We start from the raw sequence: 20,342 nt of genomic DNA on the forward strand, positions 1-20,342 counted from the left end.
GGAAAGGGAGCGGTCAGGGTGGGGGGCCTGAGAGGGGGCAGCAGGTGCAGGGGGGTAGAGTGGGTAGGCAGGCACCATGGTTGGGTAAGAGACGTTAAAAGCTGACTGGGATGCTTCTGACGGGGACCACGAGGTTTGGTTGAGACCCTGGAGAGGGGGGCGGGGTTTGCGGTGTGATACAGCGCTGTCTGACGAATCAGGATGCTTCATCCGCTGCTTCTTGGACTTCCTATTGCGGATGCCCTTCTTGGCAGTAGTCTCGGGCCTGGTGGTGCCCTGTTTGGCTGCACCTCGTGGTCCAGATGATTCTGAGATGGAGAAGACAGAAAGTTGTTTTTCAGAGATGAAGAACTAGGAACTTGCCTGCCTATATACAAATATAGAATTGGGTCCTTCAATTTTTTTCTTTTTACAAAGGCATGTGGTTACCTTCAGCGTTGGCTGACCCTCTCTGCTTGTGCAGGTATGTGTAACAGTCCCTCTGGAAGGACCTGGCGTTGCGGAGCTCTCGGCAGCGGGTGAGGAATGCCTGCTCTTCCTTTTGAGTGTGTGCAGCCAGCACCTGTTTGGTCAGTCCTAGCCGCTTGTAGGCCTCCTTCTCCTGGCTGGGCGGAGACACCACGCTGATGGGCAGAGCCGGGGGTGCGGGGCTCTCTGCCACGTCCTCAATAATCTCTGCAGAACAAATCAGAGCCATCAGCATCAGTCAAACAGCACTTATTATCTAGCTGTTGGATGGATACACATTCGGTTATGCTTGTTTGCCTGAATCACTTCTATTAAAGAATGAACACTCACCAGACTCGGGCTGAGGCTTCTTGTCTCCCACATGGACGATGGTGCTGCTGTAGCTGCACTGAGAGGTGATGGACACCACACTCTCAGCCTTGCTGGGCAGGGTGAGGGGTGCCAGGGGTCCTCCCACCACAGCAGCTGCCCTAGATGGCTTCTTTGGGGCTTTCATGTTTGACAGGCCTGGCTGGGCGGCGAGCATCAAAGGGTCTGGACGGGGAAAGAGAAATCCAATGTTAGCTCCAAGCTGTAGATGATTACAGTCTGACTGCTATCAGTAAAGTGGGCGAACTGAGTGATTGCAAGCAACAATGAAAATGAATAACACAAAGGGTGTTCAAGGGAAGGGGTCTGATATTATAGATGTAGGTGGAGGTGTGTGACTTGTATGAGGTGTACATGCCTGGGTTTGTATCTTGAGGCACTTGCATGCCATCCTCTGAGCCCTTCTTGTCATCATCAGAGTTGGAGGAGGTGGTGTTGGAGGAGAACTGGTACTTTCTCTTCACTGTGACAGGGATGTTACAACTCTCCAGGTACCTGAGAAAATAAACTGAAATGATCAGAGTGTGCTCGCTTCACGCATGTCATCATGATCATCATCATCATCATCATCACCGTTCACTGAACACAAACACCAACCCTTACCTGATGACGCTGTCGAGGCAGCTGATCTGCTGGTAGGAGTGGACAGTCTGGTCTTTGCAGGCGAAGTCTTCCACGCTGGCTGCAGTACTGTCTCTGACCTGCAGAGGGGGCGGCGAGTCCTTCAGACGCACTGCTGGACTCTTCTGAGCTGCTGCTGGAGAGGAATGGATAAGAAAATGTCAGAAATACCCACACCCACACACACACACACACACACACACACACACAAAGACTGGCAGGTAAACACACAAAGCTTAACACAAAATATAAAATATATATACATTTTGTTTGATTCTGATTCTTGTGGCATTGCAGTGTAACTACTGTACGTACTATACGTATAGTAGTTACCTTTTTGTTTTATGTTTTATGCACTTTTGATGTATTTAATTGAATTATTGTTTTTGGAGAGCAACTTTTTAGAATTTTTAGAGAGTTTGTAGATTTTCTACCACTGTGACATGCCACTTCAGCTTCAGCTCACATTGTCACTAATGCTTCAAAGACTGAGTGTGGTTATTTGCACTGACAGATGTTTGACAGATGATGATGTTTATGTATAGCTCACGGTTAAGAGTTTCATCCCCTTAAATATCAGCCTTACAATAAATGTATTCACAGAAAGGTGCCTTCTTTGGTGATATCAAACTGTACTCACTGTCAGTGGTCTTCCTTTGCTCAGGCTTCGATGGCGACGGTGAGGCCGAAGGGGAAGGGGAATGCAGGCAGACCTGGGAGTCCTGGTTCTTCAGCATGTGGACCCCTTTACAAATCTCCTGGAATGTCCTGGGAGGCTTGGCCTTGCCCGTCTCCTCCGCCGTCTTCCCTGCAGTGACGTTCCCGTTGCTCTCGCTGGATGAGCTGATGCCCACCAGCTGCTCATGGGAACCGTTGCTGCCGTGGCTGCCATAACCGCTGGAACCTACGTTGTGGATGGGCTGAAGAGAGAAAAGGTTGCTACAGAAACTGACAAATGCTTGTATGAAAATGTGTACATACAACTGTGTCTGTGTAGCTACATACTTGGAGTAGCAGCCTGTGGATCTGTTCACTGATTTCCTGGATGTCTGAGTCCATGATCTTCCCTCCATGGAAAGCTGGTGCTGCAAAAACATCTTCATTCACAGGACCCCTGAAAAACACACACACCACTGTCATCTAGCATGTTCAAAGTGGAATATATCCCAACATATCACTGCTGATGAACCTGAACTAAAACAATGCATTGGGTGTACTCACATGCGGACTTTGTGCCTGCCAATGACAAAGGAGACCTTGCGGCTCCAGGGGTTGACGAAGCTGGACCAGCTGGTGTCGATGGTGATGTACTCGCCATTTCTTGCGCAGAAACGGATCGAGGAGTGATCAAACGGCTGACCGGCATACTGCAGAACTGTGGGGCAACAAAGAGTAGACATTTATTAAAACCTGATACACACTGATGAAACACAACTGAGCTGTTTTCTATTTTCCCATCATTAACTGGTAAACAATGAATGTGTGAAACCTGGAATGAAATCAAGTGAATGAATGGGGTTCTTACTCTTGCGATGCACAGCCAGCATCAAGGGTCGGTCACTTGGGTGCAGATTGAGGAGCACAGGGGTTCCAATCAGGTCCTGCGGGAGGTAACCCAACAGAGGAACAGCCCTGATGGAGAAACAACAACAATAACAACGTGATTAATACAATTAAAAACACATCAACTATCAAAATAGTTAAAAGTGATTTATTTAGCAGTTTACAACTGATCGATTAATCGACTCATTGTTGCAGCTCCACTGACCTCTCATCCACATCCTGGAACACACAGTTTGGTGTGTGTGTCGTGGTGAAGATACGCTTGTCAGGAGGAATTCTGGGTGCTGTGGAGAGAGAGGAAGGGAAAAAAATGAAGTGGCCAGTAAGACAAGCAAATGGTGATCATTCAACATGAACAGTACCATGCTTTTAGCCAATTGTTTTATTTAATGTTTGTACTATTCATCTAAACTCAAAAAGACTGTGTGTGTTATATGACTGAGTGAGGCAATGCAGTAATGAACACAACAAATGTTGTGTGAAAGCATGTGAATATGGTTGCAGGTCTCACCTTCGTATCCAGAGTGCACCCTCTCAGCCAGCAGGAGGCAGCAGAACTGTTCCTCAGCCAGCTCGGCATCCTGGACTTTCATCAGGTAGGGAGTCATACGGAAAGGATAGTACTGGAGATCCCCTTCGCGCTCCTTACCACCACTGCAACACAAACACAAACACCATTAAAATACTGTTTTATAGTATTGGAGTATTACCTAAAGAAGCTTTCAAAAATACATTTGAGTTTGCCCTTTATTCTTTTATTCTTTTATTTTATTCTTAAAAAGAATCAACAATCTGTGTATGTGTATCAGTGCCTGAAAGCTGTATCCTTTTATAATTGTTATAATGTATTAATAAGGTAATTAAGGCTAATGAACATTTTGAATTGGTTTAAGTCCTCATTTTTAAAGATTGCATACACTTAAATAAAATTATATTTTGTTGTAGTGAATAGTTAAAGGATCTTGCACACGAACACCGCACTTAACATAAACTGCAGCTGTAAATGTCTTTATTTCTGAAAGGTTTCTAATTAACCATGTACACTAATGTTATGCTATTATAACATGATCACAGCAGAAGACCTTAATCTTAAACTGTGGCTGTAACACTCCATCTGGTCACTAGATGGAGAAACAGTTTAAAAGCTCACAGCTGCTGACTTCCTCCCTCCTCTCAGCCGCCCTCTCTCTTGCTCACCAACCCTGTGCTGAGTCAGAGCTTGTTTGAGCAGGAAACTATGGATCAGAGAAGCTGCCGGCCACTGGCACTCACCTGATGCGACAAAAGAAGGATTTCTCCTGCATGCACTCCGTGGGAGATGACTCTGAATAAGAGACACAGAGAAGGTGGGATGAATATATCACCAGATTGACTACTTCCAAGCAAGCCATCTGTTAGTCATCTATATTCAACACACTGTTGACGGGACCTGAGAAGTCTGTCTTTCTGAAGTTTGAAGATTCATTGTAGTTAAAATACTCTGAAAAAGTGTGTAAATATACACATACAGCTGCTTAACCATGACTTAAACAGCTTGATGACCCAGTGATCCCTGCAGAGCCTCAATGTTTTTACATCACTGGACTGATAGCAGCTCCCAAATCCCCAAATGACCACAAGCTATTTAAGTGAGACTATAGAAAGACAACAGTGGCTAAAGTGGATTGACAATGGAATACTATTATAAGAAGGGTGCAAGACCCCAACCAGCTTGAAAACAGACTGAAAGATGACATAATCTAATGCAGGTGTGCATTTGTTTTTGAGTTGATATTTGCATGCAAATTCAATAACACCAGCAACACCACTAACAGCTCCAGAATTGATAATAGACACAAACCAATACCTCTAAGACTTTAAGACAGTGTCAACATTAATTGAAGATTTTAAGTCTCAGAAAAGTTGGATTTATTGCAGAGCACCTGCAGAGGTTTACATTATGAGATTTGCAGGTGTAACTTAGAGCTTCTGACTGTACCAACACCAATACCATTATGTCTTCAGCAAATATGTAGCGGGTGTGCGAGTGGGTGTGCATTCATTAATGTGTGATTGAGCATGTTAATGCAATATGTGCTATGTGTGTATGAGCATGTGTGTGTGGGTGTGGGTCATGTGAAGGAAATTGATGCTTGTGTGTGTGTGCAGGTGATTGGGGTCGTGTTTCGAGCGGGTTCTCCACGTGCCCTTTCTTGGTGATGGAAATGTACGACACATTCCCACTAGTGTTAATATCACTAACGAAAAGCATGAATATGTTAGTCAACAACCTTTGTTTCCACAACTAAGATGAGACGATGAAGAGAACTATTTTACCAAAATTAAAGTTAAAAATTAAGTCTAGGTTATATTTACAGTAGAATAGTTCCATAGCCCTTTGCAATGGGTAACTGAAGCCATTATATCGGTCTTAGTAATTTTCCCTCGTAGAACGCAAGAGTTGCTTGTCCACTGCTGCCTTGATCAGTTAGTCTGTTTGCGTTATTGTAGGAGTTCGGTGTTTTAAAGTCATAGTTCGGACCCAAACTAAGGTGTTAACTACCCAATCGTGGCAGTGGTAGAGCAGCAACTCCTGCATTCTGCAAAGTAAAATTACAGTTTTTCTGGTGGAGGAGTCTGGTGGATTTGAAGACAGATGATTCTGATTTGTGTGAATTTATTTCTCCACATGTGCATTTATTTGTTACTGGTTGGTTACAGCTTCACCTACTCTGAAGGTATATGCACTGGGAGATGCTTTATTGTGAGAAGTTAAAGTTAAAAGGGAAGTTAGGTAACAGTAGAAGAAGTGACAAAGTCCCTTTTGGCAGGAAGATGTGACGGATGAGTGGGTTAATTCTGGGAGACTGTGGTTCAAATCCGCTGTGTAAAATTTTATATTTATACTGGCTTTTAACTGAAAGATTTGGATGGGGTTTTAGGCTCCAAAGTGATGCTCGGCTATTATTTGCATATTGTAGAGGAAAAATAATTCACAATTGTAAATCCCGGTGTGAACTGGTCTATATCTGAATGTATAATCCTCAAATATTCATTCAAGGTTTAAGCTAAGAGACAGCTGGTACCTGCTCCGGTGCACATGCTCCATGAGGGCAGGCGGTAGGGGGTGGTAAAGCTGTAGAACACACTGACGTCCTGAGGCGTGAGGAACTCCACAAACTTGGCATTGTTAAACACTTCCCGCTTGCAGTTCAAGATGGACGCCGCCTGGTCCGAGATGTAAACAATCTTCCCCGTAATGAGTGAGACGGCTACAGCAAATATATCCTGCCGGTGAAAAGATACAGACAACTATTAACAAACCAGTGAGTTAGGCATCTTTGCATTTCAGTATGTTCTATAACTGAAGCTGTATCCTCTCTTATGTAACTGCACTTCTGCAATATACTTTTTGGCTGTTCCTTTTTTCCTCATTGCAGGGTTAAAGTCAGAGGTACTTACAGTGTTTTTGAGGGTGTATTCGGAGGTGATGCTGTTGATTTCCTCGATGGTGTAGGAGGATACATCAAACCCTGGTGGCTGACTGTCATTAATCATCAGCATCTGGTAGTATTCCTCATTGGCTGCAAAACAAAGAGAGGATGGATCAATGCACATATCACTTCACACAGTGATCACACTGTGGGCAGTAGTTACTTTTCTAAGCATCATGTTTTATCTCATAACCATAAGAGATTTTTTTTGGTAATTGTTTTTGATGCAATATTCACACTCAAAATCAGAGAATATGATTCGGAGTCTATGTCCCAGATCGATACAAATTCTACAAGATTTTTAATTATCTAAGGAAAATGTCACTTTCTTCACCAACGTAACAGTCGTCAACATTGCTGATGTACAATAAACAGCGAAGTGAATACACAAATGAGCACGCATGAAAAAAGTGCCAATGGAAGCAAGTCTTACCTTTCACCTGTTTGACACATCGCAGCGCATATTTCAGCGTGTTGACGGTGCTGGACTTGCCCTTGCTCCTCTTTTCCGACGGCAAGTGCATCTTCAGCTCCTTTAGGGTCTTGAACAGCTCCTTCTGTGTCTTAGCTTTGGCTGACTGTTCGCTGCTGCAGGGCGAGCATGAGACAGATACACGTGCATCAAAATGACAAGGTCTCACCAGGGCTGTCACACTCTGAGGAGCACAGGAGGGCGTGGCTACCAGTATGTAGGGTTGTGGTATGAGGGGATTGATTGGCAACGGGATGCGTCAGAGTTTGAGAACTTTCTACTGTTGCATACAAGTATAAAACTCCTACTGCCGACACATTTTACATCTAAGGAGGAATAAACAAGTGTATCAAATGGTAAGCGTTGCATCTCCATTTAAAACCGAATTTTGAAAGGTAAGATGTAAGATGTAGACTAACCTGCAGCCGCTGGTTGAAGGGTTGTCCTGCTCGGAGCTCACCAGACTGAAGGCATTGGAGCTGCTTGGCGGTGAGGGGCTGTGAGAGTTTGAGCTGCAAGCACAGACAACATTTCATGTTATTGAAGGTGTACAGAAAGGCCACTAAACAGAGCATTATGACAGGGCAGTTAGATTGGCTAAACAAAACGTAAGACTAAATAAATTAAGTGGGTGAAGGGCTTGGTGTTATTGACAGGGCTTGTACTGCTTTTTAAGAGTGAAATCCAAGCACTTTTCAAGGTTTAAACCTAAAATTTTCAGACTCTCAAAACCTTTATCATCTAAACTGACGAGGAGACAAAAAACAAATATGATGAGATATTTTGCTTTCAATTCAAGCATTTTCCAAACCTTGAACAACATCTGTATCTCCTGTACAAATAAGTCAACAAACAGTGGCACAGTTCAAAACGAGGACCAGGTGGTGCACCGCTATAAACTCTACTACTTCTACTTTTCCCATGAATAAAATCTTGTTTTTTTATTGTTGTTTAAGTTATGATGGTACTGTAGCTCTAATGGGAGTATTAAACCACCAAAAATCGACTCTGGCAATGTTAGTCTAGCAGTTCACGCATAAAGCACAAATACATATGGAAGTACATCAACAATCTGATACAATCCCATACAAAAGCCCCTGAATGTATCCTTGACATATAGACTCACTTTTGAGCCTGAAGTAGTTGGTGGTGTTGTGCTGTACTGGACTGCATGTTGGAAAGTGTTTCCTCCACCTCTTGGATGTAAATGGAGGTGGAGGAAACACTAGAGCTTCGTTATGTAACAGCCGGACTACAGTAGATGCACTGCTTTTTTCAGACAAGAGATGAAGACGATAGACAGATGTAGTGCAGCATGTTATTGAAAGCCTGGCATCTCTTAATTGCATATGGACTATCAACAAAGACTGTGCCACAGCTATTTAGCATTTTAAAATAAAATGTCATTATTATCTCTGAGGAGCTAGCAAGTGTTATTTGAGTATGCCACACCACATGATTAATCTTATGACACCACAGAATCGGAAATTTGTAGACAATTAACCTGCTTAATTAAAGAGCCTGCGTCGTACAATTTCTTCTTTTGAAGGCAATAACAAGTTATTACTAAACAAGTCATTTCTAAATGGAACTGTGCCAACAGTCATTGTCTTCTACACTGTCTGTCTCATAATTTGAAATAGAATACCCACAGCTGTCCTCAGTCTGAGACAGTCGCTGCTAGACTACAATGATGACTCAGAGCAACAATGACTCATGCAGGGGAAAATGGCCCTTCTATTACATTTAATGAACCTTACTTCCGTGACCTAGATGGTCCACTCAAAAACTTGATTTAGAATGATTCAGTGCGTTTGATGTGCCCTCACCTCTTGTTGCTCCCCGAAGACTCCATGAGAGCGGAATCCTTGCCATTGCCATTTGAGCTGCCCACAGATTCATTGCCATGGGATTCATTGCCGTGCGACTCGTTTCCATGGGATTCTGTCCCGCTCCCACTTCCGCTGCCGCCCATCTCTACATCTTCGTGTAAGGGTGGCCGTGGCCGCTTCCTGTCATCGTGTGGGGAGCCCGGCGAGGTCGGATGCTCGTGGCTGCTGTCGCTCCCCTCGGAGGCCAATCCTAACTCGGCATCCAGTTCGACCCCATCCCGCCCGCCACAACCCTCATCGTAGCTGCTAGCCATGCGATGAAGTTGGTTAATAGAGGCACAGGGAGAGGACACCTCTTCGTCCACCTGGAAGCCGACCCTTTCACAGTTACGTTCACGCCCGTCCAGGGTTGAGTACAGGTAGTGCTTTGGATCACTGTCCTCAGACATGGGACGGACCAAAGGGCAAAAGATGGGAGTTTAAGTTACCTTCCACATGGCAATGCCATTAAGAGCTTGGCAGTGGCACGCAAATGGAGTTGATGCCTCAGGAGTGGGGATGCAGTCTAAAGGAGAAAAAGAAACCACAGGTGAAATTACTCAGTCAGACAAACCCTTTACAATACAGTGCACTCCTATAGATCTATAGTACACACAGTACTAAAATAAGAAGCAATCAATGGGGATTAGACGCAACGATCCATCACAAATACAGCAGTACACTTAGATCTGATCAGCCAATGTAGCCTTGGATCTCAGCATTTTCAAAAGTCAGTGAGAAACAAAAGGGCACAGCCACACAGATACAGTGATCTTGTACACACACACACACACACACACACACACCAAGGCTGCTGCCATCCATCCTTCAAATGGTCTGCACATTAAATAGGCCGCCGTTTGCCCTTTCCGTGCGGACTTAAGCCCCAGACCAGTGTGATCCAGTTCAATTTTTCAAAAGAGCTTTTTCACATGAAAGGTGAGTCTGTACAGATGAAAGCCCAGCTCTGAACACACAGCACAAACAAAACCTTTCACCTCAAACAAACCATCAGGACTCATTTGGATGGTGCAAAGACAAAATGCTTTGAAATCATTTTTCATTCATGATGTGTCGACCTGGCCCTTCCCAAATTATCTAATAAACAGGCAAGAGGAAAAGTCGACAACAAATCTTTGGGGAGGAAATGGCTCCTGCTCACAAATAACCGCACTTTTCTTAATGCCCAGGATACAGATCCCACATAAACAGATATGTTGGTGCATTGTAATGTTCACTTAAGTCTAAATCAAATAAATATTGCATTATGTAACACAGTGCTGGGCCCCTGAATCGACAACATATAAAAAACGCTTCCCTTGAATACTAACCTCACTAGTTACACAAGCCACCTTAAACTTGCAAACTCTGTTATCGTAACATGAGAATCCACATTGTAAATACAGGTTGGATTTCAATTGTTAATAGCAAACCACAAATAGGACTATTGACAAGCATCCAGGGGTGTAAAAATCTCACCCTAATGTGGTGAAAATACAAAAGCAACAGGTTACATCAGCTCACTCCTCCTACACCCCACAGAGCAGAGCAGCAGGAGCTATTTGGGACTGTTAAAGCCATAATAGGAAATACTGGCAACAGGTACTGAAGCCAAATCCAAAATATTTCATTGTTTTGCTGCCATCCAAGATCAGGTTGCAGCTATTTATGTAAGAGTGCAAATTCAGCAGCATGTCTATTCTTCACTCTTTACATAAGGCACTTTTGCATAACTTGTCGGAGTTTAGGTTTTCATGTTTTAAACATCTCCACAGACTTAGCAGACTTTCCAACCACCCACACATTCTCTGCCACCAGGAAATGACCCACTCCCGAGTTTAACTGAGGCAGTAGTCAAGCCGCTGAGGGGACTTTCTATTGGTTGCAGCAAATGACCAATCGCAAGAGAGCAAGGAGTGACAACAGGTTAGAATGGTGTCAGCTAATCAGGGGGGAGTTAGGGTTGACTGCAGGTTTTAATCATGTCAACAGAATCACAGGCTCATTATTTCATTTAGCAAAGAGAAAAAGATCAAACTTCCAAGAATGGATTGTTTAAGCTTATGACACAGTACTACATGCTATGAACAATAAGTAAACTGCTAACACTGTTAACTGTATGCATTAAGTAGGGCTGTACGAGACGGTAAAAACATCATCTTGCGATTTCTTTTGAAAGATATTATATTATATTATGTGGGAATAATCATGTTTGAATCACATATTAAATGAATCAGAATCATGGTGATGTGAAATTGTTGGGGATGTGTACCTAACAAACATGTTTTCTTAAATCTGGAGAAGAGAGGTTTGTAGACCAGGGCACCTCTGCAGCACTACAGTGCTTCATTATAATGCTGTTTTGTCACACATTTTATCTTTATCAAAACATTCCAGTGATTGCAATCTGTATATTGCACTTAGCCATACTGTGATTTCGATAATATTTCGATTCATTGTGCAGCCCTAGTTTTAAGGCAACATTAAATACATCAAGGTCTGCAGCATAAAGAAGTTTGCCATCATTTTTCACATAACAATCCTGTACTTTCATTAAACTATTTAACACGTTGCACTTCAAAACTTGAGCAGTAAAACAAATCAAACATCCCAATAAGCAAATCTGAACACTTTTCTGTATATTTGAAAGAATATACGCCGACCAGAGACCCCTTACTCAATGAACAATACTTATCAGACCAGCCGGCAGCGTTATACAACTGCTGAATAACGTTTCACAAAATCTTCAAAACTGTCCGAGCTACGCGTGAACAAACTCTCAACACAAAGCAGAGGAATGACATAATGAAACAGAACTCCCTCTGCTTCCAGCTCAGCCCTGTTTCAGCCAGGGCACTGATACACCCAACACACTAGCACAGATCTCAGGCATTATACAACGCTGCTCCAGTCACATGGATTTGGCTATAGTGCAGCACAAAGCCGTGGTAGCCTTGTTTCATAAAACCACATGCTTGCTTACACTTGCATCCAACCACAGTACTTCTGAAGTGCATTCTTGAATGAAATTTGAGAAGTTACATGAGCATAGTTAAGGATAGGATATACACTCTTGCTAATGCTTTACATAATGCCGTTAATCAAACATTAGGCAAGAGTTATTGTAAGAGAATGGGATAACTGCAAAAGGTATAATTAGGGCTAATTAGTATTTTCATCCTCAGGCCTACTCCAGTATTTCATTAAAATGACACAATCACAGTGAGTTACATCACAGTATCTGCCACTATACTACACAATGAACACAAGCTGCCACATTCATCCTATATTCTGAGATTCAGAATATTTATATATATATATAATACATATTATTCAGAGATTGAGTAATGACATATCAGTGAAACTGCAATAACAATAATACTATCTAATAGAATGACACCTAAGCTTTTGCAGTAGTGCTGTGACACAAAATATCTTCTTTGCAGCTTTATCAATGCTGCCAAGAGTTAATCACCCCTTTATATTAAAGGAAAACTCCCAGCTGCCACCTGTGTGCTCATATGAAGGAGACACATTTGCCATAATTTGGAGTAAAAATCCGTTCAGGGACTACCTGTGGGTCATCTGATAAATGATCCATATGCAGATCATATTGAACTCAGCAGCAATGTTTTGTGATTATTATGTCGACCTAACATTTACAGGTACGGGGGCAGGGACAAACTGTTTCTGTGTGTGTGTATGTGTGAACAATAAGCCTCTAAGGGGACCTTGTACAGTAGTAAGATAGAAATAAACCGTAGCTAGCATGGAAATACTAATCCATTCATTTTTAAATAACACCCACCCACTTACATTTGACATCACTCTGCCTGATATATTGAAATAGAACAATTTCTCAGGTAATACACATTAAAATGAGGCTATGCAGTCCAGCTAGTCCAACCAACAGAAACTGAAAACAGGTCATTTCAAACGTCAGTGATTATATGACAACGCCTATTGTGTTTCATACATAGAAAAGCTTACAGCATATATTATGCTGAATCTGAGAAAATGCAATAAAACATATTTCTGTAATTGGAACAAGCATCCCTTCCCCCATCTAACTCCCATTGACCTGCTATACAAAATCCACACACACGTTGACCTGCAATCCACTGCACGGTACACTGACACAGTTATGTAAAAGTGACGATATCGCTCAAAAACCGACACAAAACAGCAGCCGCTTCCCCAAAGACGGCCAATTTGACAATATCCGACATTTTTCTTTCTCTACAAATGAACAGAAATGCTTGAACCCGGCATTTGAGCTTATAAAAGTACAATAAGTAGAGCGATCAGAATTTCCGCGCATGCGCGCATTCGTTTCAGTTATGCAACTTATTATTTTTTTAGCTTGGTTATTCATTCTTACAACTAAAAAGTACAAATGAAGGAAAACCAACCTGTGCTGCCGTGATAAAAACCGCCTCTCCGGTCGTCCTCGGTGTCGAGTGAAAACAAAGCGGAGCAGTGAGTAAAACATTCAGTGAAACATCCAGCATTCCTCAATGGGAGACGGATTCAGACGGGTTGACACAGTAGTCAGCGGGTCCTCCCCGGCTCTCTCCGGCTCTGCTCCGGCAGCCAATCAGCGAGCTCTGCCCGCGACCTCAATTCAGACCCCTCCCCCAGCGCTTCTCCATTGGCTGAAAATGACGGGTTTCCATGGAGAATGTGACGGAATTGCAGTAGTGCGAGATCATTGGTCCAGAGCGCTGTCCGTCGTTTTATATAAACAACTCAACCGCCGCACGTGGAATCCCATGTTGTGTGTATCGTGCGGCGTGAGACTGGGTAGTTACGGCTCCACCGCAGTGAAAACACCGTATCCAGTGTTGAAATTACATAAATGCAAAAGTCTGAGCAGGAAACAACCAGGAAACGACGGACCACATGAAACATCCGGAAAAAATACGTTTAGTTTGCCTCGGTTCTGTTCTACGTGACACAAACAATGTGTGTAAGCTATCGTAAATGAAATGTTACAACTCTAGTGAGTTAGGTGAGGTGTCCCATAATGCACGTTGTTGCATACATAGCAATTTAAATACACTCTACAAACGTGTTATTGCACTGCAGTGGTGCTGCCTTTCTTCGAGGAAGCGAATAAATAAAATGTCTGTCACGCTGTGGACGATTACTTACCAGAGATTTCTTAATGTACACTTGTAGCTTACAATAAAGAAGGCTATAGCTTCTCATATATAAGCATTTTGGAGGGGGAAACTACAAGCAAGGCACTATTCTTTCCCTCTTTGGTAGAAGGGTGAGGGTATTGTTCATGGAGAAAGGGTTAATCCTCCTCTTCTTATTCCAGACTGAGACCTTTTTTCATCAGACTGATGAGATGAATGGGACTGAGACTCGAGAACACACATTATAATATTATTTTCACATGCTGGCATGGGAGCCACAACGCCATATTTTCTCTTCTCAAGCCAAGAGCCTCCATAGAATAACTCAGTCCAGAAATCTGGACTCTGGCTCTCTGATTATCGTAAGAGCCAGTTTCAAGTGGAAATCACACCCTCCTTCCCTCCCTCCCCACGGAGGTGAGGTGGCACCCTAACAACACATCCTACAGTCTGCCTCATGGTGCTCAGCGTCCACTCACCAGAACATGTGAGAACCAAGTCTCTCACATCCATCCTACTTAAGTTGGCTTGTGTGATACCACACTGACAGCCTCATAGGCTACTGTATGAGGCAATACTGTTTTCCCAACAATGCTTAAAGGAAGAGGTGCAAACTTGCTATGGATGTAAGTAAGTGTGGGTGGATGGGGATCGGACTCTGACAGTAAAATGAGATGGATTCACATATCCATATATCACCAGCCTCTCTTTTAGCCACACACACATACACACACACACACTTCATTTTTCCTGTGATGACAGGGGAATGGGAGATCCTACAGGTGGGTGGAATTCCCTAAACAACAGTGAGTCATGATGTTGGTGGCTTTATCTGTAAATCCCAGGAGCTTTGACTGACAGTCATGAGTATCATGATTATCTAACCACATATCACCTACATTTAAAGTGTGTTATCATATATGTTACCATGTACGGATGAAGCTGTTCTGCATCATGGAGCTCAGCATACTGAAGAAGCCCCATGGAAGTTGAATGGAAGTCACTGGATAATATATTTTACATATATACAAAAGGGCTAAAATATAAGTCAGTATTAAAAAATCATTACCTAATTAACAAATTAATATATGTATTTGTTAATCAGTTGAAAACATTTTTCATGGTATACATGAAAGTTTTTCTTCAAGGCTGCAAACACAATTTCCGTGAAATAGCAAAAGATTTGCTTGTTAATTGTCAAAAAGTGTCATATTTGTGCAGTGGTGGGAGAAGCCTTCAGATCCTTTACTTAAAAGTACCAATAAAACATCAGAGTAAATAGCCCTTCATTCAAAATCCTGTAGAGGTAAAAGTACAGAAATATTACTAGAAAAATGTACTTAAGGATCCAAGGAAAAGTAGCCTTTATACGGGAAATGCAATCTCCCAATGAAAGTAGCATTTTACCGTTGAAATAAAACAGAGAAGTTTTGAAAAACTAGTAATGATGTGAGATACATGTAGTGGGCAATGGGGATCAGTTATATTAATGGGCTGAACTGTGTTATATTAATGCTCCATTTACCGAACACAGGATGGATTTATTAACATAATAAATACATTTCCGAAATTCTCTGTAATGTCTATTTCCTGGCCTTGGTATACAGTAGGTATAATAGTGTCAGCACCATTTGGCTTTAGGTGCAACTGCGTAGGTGTGATTCTGACTGCTCATATAAAAAGGCAACCATATAAAACCCAGCATGTATTGTATGAAAGTAGGCCATCATCAAATATGTGTAAGCTAAGGCTAAGGGAGTGGAAAGTAGTGCCACAGATGCATCACTGAAACAGAGCACAGCTAGTTAACTGCTCTGTCCTCGAACACCTGTGTGTTGGATGCAGCTGTCATTTATATTCATGAATGTAAGTCAGGAACCATCAGCCACCTGTTTCATTCAGTGATGTCAGGGGGAGAAAAGATGTCTGTGGAGGGAGCACAAGGTAAGGAAATCACCAGTTTATGTCATCTATAGAAACCCGGGATGACATAAGAGATTTTCTGAGGCAGATTCAGATGTTGAGCATATTCTCACACACGTCCATGTAACTATGTTTACTGTTGTTTTTCTGCACTGCCCTTGAATAAGCCTTTTATTTCATTATTTTTCATTTGATATTGTATATCCTTTGTTTACATCTACCACTGCATCTGCACTCCCCATGAACAGCCCCTCTACCAGGTTACTGAATTATGTAACCCCAGTGAACAACACCACACACACATACAGCAGATGATTCACACTGAGCATTGTGGCTTTAAGTAATAGAGAACAAATAAATGATGACTGCTGAAGAGAGAGACTTTAACATTCTCCACAGAGTGAAAAGAAATACAGTTCCTGAGTCACATAAACTGCAATAGAAAAAAGCCCTTTTGTGCACTTCAGACGATAAACTGCTGGCACACAAAGGAGCTTTATGATGAGGTGGGTGGCATATGCGAACATCCCCTTAATATCCTTGAATTCTAGTGTAGAGATAGGAGGTTACCAGAGGCAATGCTGACACACAGACCTCACTTCCCACAAACTATTGTACTTTTAAATCAGTGCACACTGTACAGGCAGGAAGTAACCTCAGACCATGTGGATCAAATGCATATTTCCTTTCCGTGTATGTGAATGTTGTGAACATAGAAATGACAGTAAAGGTGAAAGGTGAAGCCCCGACTCTTCTTTTCCTTCTTCATGGGAGACATTTTGACAATAAATGATGGCTGAATTCAATATAGCTGCTTCAGCTTCAGGGTCCTGGCATTGTGAATGTTGCCTCATGATCACAACTTTCTGAGGCACTTGAAAAGAACATTGTTAATGTTATTACTTACACCCTTGTTTTTCCTGCTATAACACATCCAATTTCTGCTGCACTTAAATTTAAATGTCAAACTTTGAGTTTCAAATAAAAGTGTCCCAGATAATTCATTTTCAGTAATTAGCTGTAACTGAGAACATTCACTCAACTACTGTTTTCAAGTACAGATTTAAGGAATTTACGTTGCATTTCATGTTGCTTTATAATTCTACTTCACTCTACATTTAAGACCTAAATAGTGTACTTATTACACAATAATTTCTTTACAGCTATAGATGCTAGTTACTTTACAAATTAAGATTCTACATACAAACTTGATGAGGAGCTTATAAAATAAGATTCATTGTTCATTGATCAAACAGCTTTACAGTGTATAGTTTGAAATGAGTTCCATCTCTACCAACTGCAACAATAAAATGCTACAATAATGCAACAGAACTAATAATAAGCCAACACTCTCTACATTGAGTACTTTTATTACTCCTACTTGGCAATGATGCTACTTTCTTTTCTTATTCCCTTTGCACAAAAATAGGTTTGTGTATATTTCTGATATGGAATCAAAAAGCTCTGAAAACAGAGAACACATCCATGGTGCTGCCCTGAGTGGGTGCCGTCACACAACGAAACAGACTACAGGCGGAGGTGCAGCGCGGTGGAAAATAACTTTAATAAAACTCCTATGAAAACAAAAACCAGCAAAACAATAAAAGCCTGTACATTTGACAATATCCAGTGTCTGAGACTTTTGAAGGCTAAGTGGTGCGAAATACAGCTGCATCACACATAAACCAACAGAGAAAAACCATTATAGGCTTAGGCCTGGGCCTAAGGTTTTATTTAATAGGATATGGTTCATATACTCGGATATTGCACGAAAATCAAACACAGATGCAGATGCTGAGGAGCACCGTATGTCGAAAATGAGGAAGTAGCTTTGCATCGCAGTGTAATGTCCCTACTGATAAACCCCGCCCACACAGCCCCCAGACTCCGCCCACACCTGCTCGTATAAAAACAAACACATTTAAAAAGAGAGCGGCACATATTTTCACATTCAATTCAGAAACAGATAATTAAAAACACAGTATGAACAATGGAATTACTAAAGATTTGCTTTTTGTTTTGGTCCTAACATGTTAAAAGCATCAGTTATTCCTCAGTGAGTTTATCGTAGAATGAGTGGGATGGCACTTTAAAAGGCCGACATCCTTTTAGACTTTAAGACAAGTTGACTAGTGATAACTCACGGGTGATAACATTTTGTCCAATAATGCTCTTGATTTGAACATTTTTCAAAGAAACAATGCACATTGTCATTTCAAAATAAAAGAAACTAAAAAATAAAGTGTTTAGTTTGTTAAAAGACTATTTGAAATTTACATGTATACGTCTTTCTAAAAACATTCCAGTGTTAAAAGGTCCAAAAGAAATGAGATTCAAACAGCGGACCAAAAGGCTCAGGGCATCTTTTTCTCCAATCAATCCTTCTCTTCATCATTATTTCCCTAACAGAAGTTTTCTCTCTGGACTAGTAAAGTAGTCTGGCACATAGACGTCTCATGATAAATTCTTAAATGGCAACAGAAAAAGAAAACTCATAAAAAATACAATCTTCCCGCAGTTTCGAGGCACACTTTTGAGGCAGCGGGAGCGAGACAGTTAAGATGCACTTCCTGTGGGCGTGGTGCACATTGTTTTAAGACATGGGGGTCAGACGTTTTTGTCCTTTCCATATCCGCCCTTTCCACACCCATGTGTTATCTCCGCTGTACTTAAAACAGTTCAGGGGTGCAGTCAAACCATGTCTCCCTTCAGAGTCCATACAAGCTGAGTTTCAAGTCTGTGGGACGAAATTCATTCAACCACTCCAGGCCATGAATTTTGTTGTCAGCCCGCTCTGTAGGAACAGTTCATCTTTAGTGTGGGCAGAGTGGGCGCTTCAGTTCCCTTCCTTTGGCTGTGTGCTCCATCAGCTGTTGTGCCTGTGCAAAACTTGCAACGACGTTACCCACCATGATTCCACAGAAATGTCACGAGACCATGTATTTGGATTTTCAGGAGGCACCATGCCAGAGTGATGCAAGGCGAGGAGGATGCAGTGAGTAAGGGTGCAGGCTGACCGAACTGTTTCAGAGAGTAGGTTTACTCTGTATCTACAGTATATGGGGGTGAATCTGCTCACGATTGGGATATTCCCTTCTTTAAAATCAGGGTGGCTGTCACTCCGTCTCCTCTGCACACCTTTCCTCTCCCACACACTCTCACACTCCTTCACTGTGTCCTCTTGGCCCCTGTCCCTTGGATTTCGAGGGGTCTCAGCTGTTCTAGGAGCGGTTGTCTTTGGCCACATTGTGGGCCATCCAGTTGACTTTGGTAGTCCAGCTCTCTCTCAGGGCCTCGTCGAACTTCTGGCGAAACTGCTTCAGCGCCTCCTCGTCTGTTTTACCCAGAGCCAGAGAGTCCTGAGGAGGGACGGATTGTAGGAAAGGAGGAGGATTAGTTGTAAGGGATGGGTGATGGAGTAGTGTTGAGGAAGGTGATAAAATGGACACAGAATATGTTAAATATTTGAATAAGTGACAGGTATATCAACTTTGCTTAGTGATGAACTAATGGATTGGTAATGTTAGGGTGTCCTGATGGTCTAGAACAGGGGTCCTAAACTCAAATTGGCTTGGGGCCGCTTCAACGAGAAAGAAAGTGCAATATTCGGAAAATATTTCCATTACTAATTATTAACATCATACTTAAGAAAAACATGTGAAGAGTAGTTTCTATACATTTCTATATTATAATTTATCTCATCTGTTGTTTGTTTATTGCAAAAAGAACAAATGAAAGCCTAGAAACCTGCTCTCTTCTTATCAACTCTTTGCACTCATTTGCAGGCACCTTTAACCTTTGCCATTATTTTACAGCAAATAAAATACTATAATTGTGTTTTCATTTTAACTGTATATGTAGGGGCAGTTTAAATTGGTATGAATCAACTAGAAAAAAAATAATAATTGTGGACCCGATTATATTATATTTTTTATGTCATGTCGTGGGATGGAGGGAGGGAAATGGAGGACCGCAAATAGACCCTGGACCAGCAGTTTGAGATCCCTGGTCTAGAGGTTTCAGATGCTGACTAACCAAGAAATTACAACATGTTTGGCCGACCAGCTCTGTTGCACTTCTTCATTCCTCTCTTTCCTCTGATTTACTGTCCCTTTTTAAATGTTGGCTGACAAAAAAATAGATTACTATCTAACTTAAAGTATTATTTTAGTCACTCTGTCCAATGTTCTACTGAGTAATCTTTCCACTACACCACAACAGTTACACATAGAGACATGCAGCTTTGTTTACTTGGTTTGAATTGTCACGAGGTTTTACAAATTGAGTTTTACATCTTGTTTATTTCTATCAATTGCTATACTTTCTGTTTCTTCTCCCACACATCTGTTGAGTTGCCAAAGGGGACGAAGATGAATAGATGCACAAAATACACCAACTAATATATATATATATGTATATGTGTGTGTGTGTGTGTGTG

The 20,342-nt window shown here is 41.9% G+C and overlaps 1 protein-coding gene and 1 long non-coding RNA gene across 2 annotated transcripts in view; both read right to left on the reverse strand.

The window, feature by feature from the left end:
- Nucleotides 1-13,403, reverse strand: part of LOC118341557 (period circadian protein homolog 2-like) — an 18,212-nt gene extending 4,809 nt beyond the window's left edge. Inside the window, exons 1-18 of the mRNA XM_035679832.1 lie at nt 13,250-13,403; nt 8,796-9,363; nt 7,386-7,478; nt 6,928-7,082; nt 6,463-6,584; nt 6,087-6,288; nt 4,294-4,345; nt 3,533-3,675; nt 3,227-3,305; nt 2,984-3,090; nt 2,680-2,833; nt 2,464-2,572; nt 2,099-2,378; nt 1,441-1,594; nt 1,196-1,332; nt 799-1,002; nt 430-675; nt 14-308 (exon numbers count right to left, since the gene is read on the reverse strand). Of these exons, the coding sequence (XP_035535725.1) occupies nt 14-308; nt 430-675; nt 799-1,002; nt 1,196-1,332; nt 1,441-1,594; nt 2,099-2,378; nt 2,464-2,572; nt 2,680-2,833; nt 2,984-3,090; nt 3,227-3,305; nt 3,533-3,675; nt 4,294-4,345; nt 6,087-6,288; nt 6,463-6,584; nt 6,928-7,082; nt 7,386-7,478; nt 8,796-9,247 (2,984 nt within the window). The 5' untranslated portion in view covers nt 9,248-9,363; nt 13,250-13,403. The remainder of the gene's footprint in view (nt 1-13; nt 309-429; nt 676-798; nt 1,003-1,195; nt 1,333-1,440; nt 1,595-2,098; nt 2,379-2,463; nt 2,573-2,679; nt 2,834-2,983; nt 3,091-3,226; nt 3,306-3,532; nt 3,676-4,293; nt 4,346-6,086; nt 6,289-6,462; nt 6,585-6,927; nt 7,083-7,385; nt 7,479-8,795; nt 9,364-13,249) is intronic.
- A 4,041-nt stretch (nt 13,404-17,444) lies between these two features.
- LOC118341669 overlaps nt 17,445-20,342 on the reverse strand; it is a 5,182-nt gene continuing 2,284 nt past the window's right edge. The window contains exon 2 of the long non-coding RNA XR_004797447.1: nt 17,445-19,263. This is a non-coding gene — a long non-coding RNA (uncharacterized LOC118341669). The remainder of the gene's footprint in view (nt 19,264-20,342) is intronic.

Source organism: Morone saxatilis, unplaced genomic scaffold (assembly GCF_004916995.1).
Source record: "Morone saxatilis isolate NCDOM2014 unplaced genomic scaffold, NCSU_SB_2.0 Contig8, whole genome shotgun sequence".
Classification (NCBI taxonomy): Eukaryota; Metazoa; Chordata; class Actinopteri; family Moronidae; genus Morone; species Morone saxatilis.